Genomic DNA, 9,567 nt, shown 5'->3' with positions numbered 1-9,567 from the left:
AATTTGCGATGCTCCTCGACTGTGGCACGTCCACCCGAAAATGCATACTTATTAATTTTATTCTTTATTTGTTTTGGTGTATCGGTAAGGAATACTGCTGAATTCTGATCACTGGCTGACATTTTTGATTTCGCGCCTTGAAGTGCGGGGAAAAAGCTTGAATGTAGCAGCGCACATTTTGGGAATCCCAAACGTGGTGCTACGTCACGTGTCATACGAAAGTACGGATCTTGATCGATCGCACATGGTATGAGGCAGTGTACTGGTTTCTTACCAGTAAAAATAAAAGGGAACGTACTGGAGAGTGCTGGTGCAGCTTGTACGGCAGGAAAACCAATTTTTCCAATGATATCAGAGTCACCAAATCCGAATATACCTTTTACTTGATTAAAGGTGACACATTTTTGAATGCGAATAATGTTCTGATACATTGCAGGGCATTTCCTGAAACAAATATGCATACATTAACATAGACATAAAACTTAATAAACTAAAAATTTACCCAATGAAGTCCAAGTCGTTGAAGATAAAAGTTTTTTCTGCATCAAAACCGATAGCTATAATATCTTTTGCGTTTTCATATGCCAATTTAATAGCTTCTTCAATTTTCAGATCCTTCCACAGCGATTTCTCATCATCAGTTAACTGTATAACCAGCGGTACATCGAATGTCTCTTGCAACCATCTAATGGGAAGTATATAGGACATAGAAGAAGAATTTAATAAAGTGGCATAAAATATTATAAAAATGTATATGCAAATAAAAAAATAAAAGAGTTAAGCGGCATTTTAATCGTATTTACTTTACGCAACCATCTAATGGGAAGTAAAAGGAGATAATGCGAAGAATTTAATAAAGTGCCATAAAATGTTATAAAAATATATATGCAAGTAAAAAAATAAAAGAACTAGCTGCTCATACTATGAACTTAACTGGCATTTTAATCGTATTTACTTTACTAATACGGTAATACTCATACATGTCAACATATATTTTAAAAATATATATGCAAGTTAAAAAAAAAGAGAACTAGCCGCTCATACTATGAACCACGGTTTTTGCGAATATTATTCCAAAATAAAAGTCCTTTTCGGATAATAAAGAAACCGCCTATCCAAATTAAACAAATTTGGTATCATATGAAAGAGGACTGAAATAGCTTTAAACTAGAACTATTTAGAAATAATGAACGGCCTCTATTTATATTTCTTTCATAATTTAATACTAAAGAAATGCATATTCATGACACAAGGTTTGTTCTATAGTAATTAATTAAAATTTTTTATTGAAACATGTTTCAATTTGTGGCTTCCCTCGTTTATACATTTCAGTTTTAAAGATACATATTTAAGTCCTCTTTCATTTGATACCAAAGGAAAAGATTTTATTTCGGAATAATATTCGCAACAACCCTGCTATGAACTAAAGGGCATTGTAATCGTCTTTACTTTACTAATACTCTAATACTCTTAACATGTCAACACATACTTGGCCATATAAAATGGTATTAAATGTCCGATATGCAATGATCCCGAACTTGGTCCGCGTCCAGTATAAAGATAAAATGGTTTTCCTTGTTCTTTCAGAGTCAAAATCGTATGAAAATCACGATGAGAGAAGAAAATACCACGACGTATAAAATGATGTACTGGTTTTCCAGTTATCTTTTCAAATCGTGTTATCAGCTCTTCATCTATTTTCGAGGAACCAAAACGTTCTACAAATGATTTTTTCAGTTATTGAAGTACTAAAATAAAAATAAAAAATTGCTTACTTATTAGCTTGTCGTAATCTATGCCTTCATCATTAGCACAGGTTACATTCCACGGATCCACAACATCAGCGTCATCTTCCGTGGCCTCTACACCGTTCGGTACCTTGTCTACTTTAACATCACCAGGACTATTCAACGTGAGTGCGTCCACACCTTCTGCTACACCTGGAGATTCACTTGTATCCATATTTGTAGATGGTTGTTGGACTAACCTGGCGGCTCTGACACGTGTGCACTGCATGATGGAATGTTTGATTTAAAAGATGAAATTTAAAATATATATACATACGCGCATTGTTGCACTTTTAATCTTCCTGCCCTCCACTCACCCGTATGCTTTGTGTTTGTTATTAGTTAATGTAATGTGTAAGAAAACACTAGTTTTTACAACCTATTGATTCAAGAACACGTTAGACCCGTAAATTTAGCAACAATTTACATGATATACGGTTATTCACATATTCGTTTTGCATTTACCAGCGAATCAAATCAGCTGATCTAGTTGACAACTTAATGCACAGTGTTCAGTTGACAACTAATGTTCTGCAAAAAACGCATGAACACAAACAGTAGCGCCGAAAATTGGAGGAGAGCGCGCAAAACAAGTTAATTATATGGGGCAGCCATTTATTTATATATTGCTTAAAAAGGGCCTACGATAGTGAATGTGGCATTAATCAGTTTTAGAAAAAAAAAAAATGGTGCTCGGCATATATGTAAGGTCCAATTCGGTATTCCTCTGACTGAAACTAGTGAATCTGTCAAAAAATAAAAATTCCTCCGAGCGAGAGAGTAACATTGGAAAGTACGGGATAGCTTTCTAGTAAAAAATTGTAACTTCTGTCAACAACAACATAACCTCCAAATTTTGGTTGTAATATTTGCTTATTCTATACGTAAACACACTCAGCTCCCACATATAAATAACCAAAAATACTTTCACTTAAACAAGAAATTAAATACTTTTCAACATGCATTAGCACAGTGTACTTTTCTTTTGTTTACAATTTGGTTGCCAAACACACTACAGCTGATCGTTTGACACATTTACCAGAACTTGCCAGCAAAAAATCTTTGGACTAAAACTGGAAACTTCTGACAGAGAGATGACCTTTTTATAAGCTTTTATTTACTCTCTTTTTTGTCCTCTCAATAGTCAGAGAACCGAGTACGGGATCGATTTCCAGTAAAATCTGACTGATTCTGACTATATCAGACTAGTCCGGACTCGTACGGGTTCGCAACAAAAAATACTTCTAGTATTCAAGAATTACATACAATGTGCTGCATCTATTGTAATTTTAGAGACATCCGATCACTGTCCCACTGGTTATAACGATATCGATAGTCTTAAATTTTGTTAACAGATATATCGATAACATTGCTTAAATGTTTCCATCCCTAATCATTAAGTGCATTTGTTATTATTTTGCAAGTAGGAGTTTCTTGTAATTTTTCGATTTTCTACTAAACAAAGAAAACTCAAAATGCCGATTATGTATAACACGGGCGATTGGTTCGTCCTACGCCCGGATACGTATAGGTAATATATCGAAGGTTTTATATTCACTATGTATAATCCAGTTCAATATACGCGCTACATTTTCAAGAAAATTGGACCTTTTTACTCCCGACTGGCCACTGGATGTGGACTTGGAGTACATGAAAGTTGTGGGCGCACCGTTTGGTGGACCATTAGCCGTGATGCGAGATCCAAAGCAAATTGTACCAGTTAAAGGTAGTGTCAAACCCACGATACGCATATTCGACACAGCCGGTCTGGAGTTGGCCAAAATCATGGTTTGTATATAATACGGAAAAAATAATGCATATTTGTAAATGAATCTTTTTACACAATTCCAAATTGGTTACAGTGGAACCACGGCAAACTAATTAACATGGGCTGGTCAGATATGGAGGAGCTTATTTGTGTCCAAGATGATGCATTAGTATTTATTTATGACATGTTTGGCAACGAAAAGGACTCATACAGTATGGGCCAAGAGGCTAGTTTAACCAAGGTGTGTGTTTGATAAAAAAAAATTTTCTTTTTTGCAATTATAAATATTTAATTTAGATTGTGGATGCTAAAATATTTCAATCCACTTCCGGTACCGGCATAGCCGTGCTTACAACAACCGGACGCATATTCTTGAAACTCAATAACGCGAAAGACGTTCGTACACGACAACTTCCAGAAATTCCAAGTTAGTTAATCACAAAAAATATCATTTTTTGTGGTAGTAAAGTTAAATGATATATATAAGTATATACATTGTTATGGTATGGCTTTTTCAGAATCCGCGTCAGAATGCACTTGTTGGGAAATAATCACAGAAGAACGAAACACATATTGTTTGTTGGGTCGTGATCAAGAAATTATTAAATTATTCCCTGGCGAGTCCGTGGGCACGATTAAACGAAATCTCTTTGACCGACCGTTCGAACGCATACTACTCATGTCAGTGTCTTACAATCATCAAAATCTAGCGTTGTATACAAATAATGGGCTCCTATGGCTAGGCTCAGTAGATATGAATAAAAAATATTGTGAATTTGACACAGGAAGAAAAGATATTCCACGGCAAATTGAATGGGTTATGAGCTCTGAGAACCATCAGGCTGATGCTGTAGTCATATCCTATCCTTCATTCCTATTGGTTGTTAACCGCAATGGCGATAAAAATCTGTTCACCTATGATCCAGCAATATTTCTCGTGGCCGAAATGGATGGTGTACGAATTATAACTAACAACGCACATGAAATGATTCAAAAGTTGCCGAAGTGTGTACAAAATATATTTGCGGTAAACAGCCAAGAACCTTCCAGCTTTTTATTTGAGGCACAAAAGAAATACCAGGAAAAATCACACCAAGCTGATGAATATTTGAGTTTGTTTCGCAATAAAATGGACATAGCAGTCGACGAATGCATCGAAGCAGCAGGTTATGAATTCTGCACGGAGACACAAAAGAGCCTGTTACGTGTAAATAATTTTGCTAATTTGCGGTAAACATAAAAAATTAAATATATTATAACTTTCATTTAAGACTGCGTACTTTGGCAAAGGTTTCATTCCTTCACACAATCCTGATGAATATATGCGGATACTCAGAATACTACGCGTGCTTAATGCTTTACGTCATGAAAAAATTGCAATGCCATTGACTTATAAACAGTAATTTGCTTCAAATTTTTATATCTTAGTAAATTAAAGGTGCGCGATTTAAATTTTATTCTAGATTTTGTCATCTGAAACCGGAAGTTGTGCTAGGCCGCCTAGTCTTTCGGAAACATTATGCCATTGCAATACAGGTAGCAAAACACCTGAAATTACCAGAGTCGTGGATTTTAGAACACTGGGCTTACCACAAAGTTGTAAATGACAAAAGTAAGCCAAATAAGAATTCGTGGCACTTACAGCGCAAGTAACTATTTTATTACAGACGATAATGAGGTTGCGCGAAAAATTACCGAAAAATTCAAAAATCCTTCAGTGCAAGGCATCTCTTTTTGTAACATCGCTGAAAAGGCGCATGATGTGGGACGCGATGAACTTGCTATAAAAGTATTTGCATGAACATAGTAAATTTGTAGATATGCAAAAATGTGATACATTTTTAATTTATTAGCTGCTTGAACTGGAACCTCGCGCATCATTGCAAGTGCCGCTATTGCTAAAATTGGGCAAGTATGACCGCGCCATTAGAAGTGCCACGCAATCTGGGGATACGGAGCTGGTGGCTACTGTGCTATTGGAGATTAAAAAGAAAATGATGCTTGCAAATTTTAATGTAAATTACTTTTAAAAATACCATCAGTTATGTAATAATACCACATTTCAGATAATTATACGCGAATATCCGATGGCTTTAAATATCTACAAAAAAATGATGAACGAATGGAGTCGGACTGCGCTGTATGATATCTACAATCAAGAGGATGACCAAAAATCCATTGCCGAGTACCATTTCCGCAATGCACTCGAGAGCGATAGCTTAGAGTCAAATCTGCCTATCATAGCCAATAGTTATACACAGGGGCGAAAGCATGTCGAGGCTGAATTGTGTGCTGACACAGGAAAAATATTGAAAATGCAAAAGAATGTATTAACTCCCAAGTGAGTCTCAATGCATAATTTACAAAAAGTTCCAAATAAAGTCGAATAATTTTTAGATACAGCAAGGTGCATCAAATCAGCTTCAATGGTCTCTCCATACATGACACGATGCTACTGTTGCTACAGATTGGAGAGCTCAAAGAAGCGGAAAAGATCAAAAATGACTTCAAGGTACCAGATAAGCGCTTTTGGTGGTTGCGCATTATAACCTTGTCTGAAAAATACAAATGGGATGACTTGGAGAAATTTGCAAAAAGTAAAAAAAGTCCCATTGGTTATGAGCCGTTTGTAGAGATGTGTCTACAGCAGAATAATTTGCATGAGGCACGCAAATACATTATGAAATGTCGGGATGATCGGAAGGCGCATTGGTATTTACGTGCAGAGTGAGTTTTAAGACAATATTTAAATATGTACTATAATTATAAACAATGTACTTTTGTAGATTATGGGATGAAGCTGCGGATAGCGCATTTGAACAACGTGATATCAACACATTATATGCCGTACAAAATAAAGCAAGCGCGAATGGTAATCGCATGCTATTAGAGAAAATCAGCTCGTATATTGCGCAATTGGCTTCAAAAAAATAAAATCCTATAGATACACAATTTTAGATATGTATGTAAGTATTAAACCAATAACGCAATGATATAAAAATGAAAAATACTGTAATCATTCATCTGTAATTATAACTATGTACACATATTAAACATTATCACAATATTCCAGCCAAACAATATGTTAAATATGCACGAGAGGTAATAAAAAGTGAGCAACATCGGATAAATCAAAGATGTGTAATGCTGAAATTCTACTTGGCATTGATATGACGAAAAATGCATGGCATATAAAAAATGCCATTTGGAAACCATATACATATGTAATACACACTCTTATATTGGCAGTAAACATTACAGTACAGATAAATCAACAAACACGTACGAAAGAAAAGGAACACATACATAAATAAACATGTATACAACCCATACACAAAAACGGCGCTCACGTACACAACACATTCACAAAAACGGTACTGACTTTACACATTGAGAAGTTAGCGTACTGCCAATATAGAGGTATTACATAATATTTTGGAAACGAATTTAATTTTTTCTTAACGTTCCATGGTATTTCTTAACGCCAACTTTGTCATTTAAATTTGTTTCATTTAATGCCTAGTAGAAACCCAGCATAAAGTGTTGATTTTAATTGTATTCTAATAATATTTTTTTAATAAATAATTACATAATTTAATTAATAAAAAAAATGTTAGTGTTCATATATGTACTATCAAATGACCGCTTGCTTCGCGGCGGTTTTGATTTTTCTAATGCAAAAAATGGGGCTGAAAATGAAAATCGGTTTTTTACGTAAATTTCTTAGTTCACGTTGACTCAAGAGCAGAACCCTCCTGAAGCATATCTTGGAACTGCTGTATTGATGCGATGCGTCATGTAAGCAAATAAAAGTTCTTATAAGGAAATAGGACGAAGGAGTTATCCAAAGAGAATAAAGACTCTTTTGTTCTCTCTATATCTTTGAGCTAGATTCCGTGAGGTCTCCTGGATGGCGAACACTTCTTCTTGATACACCTTTGACACGTTTATGTTCCTAAGATATCTGAAAGACTAGAGATTACTTTGATCCATGATCTGATTTCTTTGAGTCTTACTGCTGCATTAACAGTTGCTCCGAGCAATTTCACTATGCTTCATTTATATGAATAGTTGCGTTCCAGATGCTTCACGATATTCACGAAATTCACGATTTGCAGGAACAGCTGTTTTCCCCATTAATAAACCTTATGGGAGGTGGTCACCTGGAACGACTTCCTGTAAAAACCTGCAAATCGTGAAGCATCTGGAACGCAACTTATATATGTAAAGTAATTTCGTATAACATAAGCATAGAGCAGACCATAAATACGGGGTTCTTGATGCTTAAGCTGCCTTTACATGAGGCGATTCAACATTGCTCTGGAAAAATCGCTCCTAAGAATTAGCCAGTACCAAAATACTGAGAAAGAAACTTCCTGAGTTTTGTGCGAACAGGAATGAGCAAACATTTTCAAGCTTCACCGCCAGCTGGCGTCCACGGTTGCATTTCGAACATAATAATTTTTTGAAATTATTTCAGGTGGAAAACAAAACAGTACCAATACGTATATTTCTTCTTATTCTGACTTTCTTCAACATACGCTTCAATTTCTTTGTGGAAATCACTGTCGGATTTCCTATATGGACAGTGGTGTGAACTGCGTTTCCATTACGAATACAGCTATTTCAGCCGAGTACCTTTCAAATGTTTGGAAATAATTACATTCATTGAATAAACAAATAATTACATATTTCTTTCATTAGTAAATCGTAACAAGATTGTAAATTTTTAAATTTAACGAACTTGTTGATTCAAATTAATGTTGACCAAAATGCAACCGTGTGCCGCAATCCTGCTTGCAAATTCTTGCTGGCAAAAATTTTCCCAGCATGAATTTGCAACTTCCCCTCCAAATGAAATGTCCAAATTGTGCTCTCTCCTTGCAAGTTTTACTGGCTTTTTGGCCAAACGAACACCATTTGGTAACAATTGGTACCAACTAGTACACGTTTTTTGCATAGCGAACACTCTTAAGTTGCGGCCCCCAACTTTTCCGGGTTAAACCTGTAAAACTATCAAAAGGCAAAAGAAGCCAGAGAACCGAGGGATAAAAATCAGGGAAAGAAGTATAAGTTCGGGCAAAATCGGCGCAGGTATCAAATACTGTTGTTTCAATTTCTCTAAACTACCATTGCATGATAAGCAGGGGTATTTTTTTACTTAGACTTAATGATATAATTAAACCAAGTGTGGTAGAAATCGATAAAGTGGTTACCGAGATACCCCTTGTAGTCATAAGGTGGCCGGTGCCACGCCCAATTCCTCAAAGTCTATAGCAGTCTTATTTACTGCAAAGAGATTGTTGTGACTATTAACTTTGAGTAAATTAGCCTCTTCTGTTATTGAAATATCGGAGTATAATTTAAGCCCGATTTGATAAAATTTTCAACAAATTGCTTTTCTATACCAAAGTTGTTAAGTGCGCCGAGTTTGGTAGAAATTGATAAATCGGTTACCGAGGTACACGTTTGCGGGCATAAGAGGGCGACGCCACGTTCATTATTCAAAATTTTTTAATAATCTAACTTTCATCGCAATAACCGATTTTGAGTGAATTATCTTCAGTAGGTACTGATTTATCGCAGCTTTCGTTTTTCTGTAAAACGCCGTTATTGGGTAGGTGGGCGTGGTTATTGCTTGATTTCAAAGAATTTCAACAGATCTCTTAGCTAGAGCCTAGGCAATGCTCGTACCGGGTTTGGTAAGGACTGGTGAAGCGGCTACTGAGATACAGCGTTTGATAATAAGTAGGCGGTGTCAGTCATTTCTCTTCTGTGCCAACTGACGTCAATTGGAAATGCCCAAGTGAAGCCAAGTTCTTCTCCATCTGGTCTTTCCAACGCAGAGGAGGCCTTCCTCTTCCTCTGTTACCAGCATCGCGAATTTTAATTCGCTGCACTGTGTAATCGTTGTAAAGCTCATACAGCTCATCGTTAAATCGTCTGTGGTATTCGCTATCGCCAACGCGTAAGGTCCGTAAATCTTTCTCAGAAACTTTCTCTCAAAAACTC

At 35.9% G+C, this 9,567-nt stretch overlaps 2 protein-coding genes across 3 annotated transcripts; one reads left to right on the top strand and one right to left on the bottom strand.

Annotated features, from left to right (window-relative positions):
- Nucleotides 1-5: 5 nt before the first annotated feature.
- Nucleotides 6-2,306, bottom strand: LOC118754001 (tryptophan--tRNA ligase, cytoplasmic-like; the record flags this gene model as incomplete). Its single annotated transcript, XM_036488872.1, has 5 exons — nt 2,065-2,306; nt 1,776-2,010; nt 1,490-1,718; nt 503-685; nt 6-444 (listed from the first exon to the last, which is right to left on the bottom strand). Coding segments are annotated over exons 1-5 (1,092 nt in total), but the record flags the coding sequence as incomplete, so codon positions are not given.
- An 898-nt stretch (nt 2,307-3,204) lies between these two features.
- Nucleotides 3,205-6,798, top strand: LOC118753998 (vacuolar protein sorting-associated protein 16 homolog). 2 transcript variants are annotated; one of them, XM_036488870.1, is made up of 13 exons: nt 3,205-3,318; nt 3,386-3,575; nt 3,650-3,796; nt 3,853-3,982; nt 4,074-4,762; nt 4,827-4,954; nt 5,019-5,167; nt 5,223-5,344; nt 5,409-5,570; nt 5,622-5,896; nt 5,953-6,282; nt 6,342-6,521; nt 6,629-6,798. In XM_036488870.1, the coding sequence occupies exons 1-12, from the start codon at nt 3,263-3,265 to the stop codon at nt 6,487-6,489; spliced, it is 2,526 nt and encodes an 841-aa protein (XP_036344763.1). In that variant the 5' UTR covers nt 3,205-3,262; the 3' UTR covers nt 6,490-6,521; nt 6,629-6,798. The 2 variants fall into 2 exon arrangements, with proteins under 2 accessions (XP_036344763.1, XP_036344762.1); XM_036488869.1 differs by lacking the exon at nt 6,629-6,798 and having other exon boundaries at nt 6,342-6,563.
- The last annotated feature ends 2,769 nt before the right edge of the window (nt 6,799-9,567 follow it).

The sequence above is a fragment of the Rhagoletis pomonella genome, unplaced genomic scaffold (genome assembly GCF_013731165.1).
Source record: "Rhagoletis pomonella isolate Grant_MI unplaced genomic scaffold, Rhpom_1.0 Rhpom_scaffold_03178, whole genome shotgun sequence".
NCBI classification, from domain to species: Eukaryota; Metazoa; Arthropoda; class Insecta; order Diptera; family Tephritidae; genus Rhagoletis; species Rhagoletis pomonella.
This window is presented reverse-complemented; position numbering and strand designations above follow the sequence as displayed.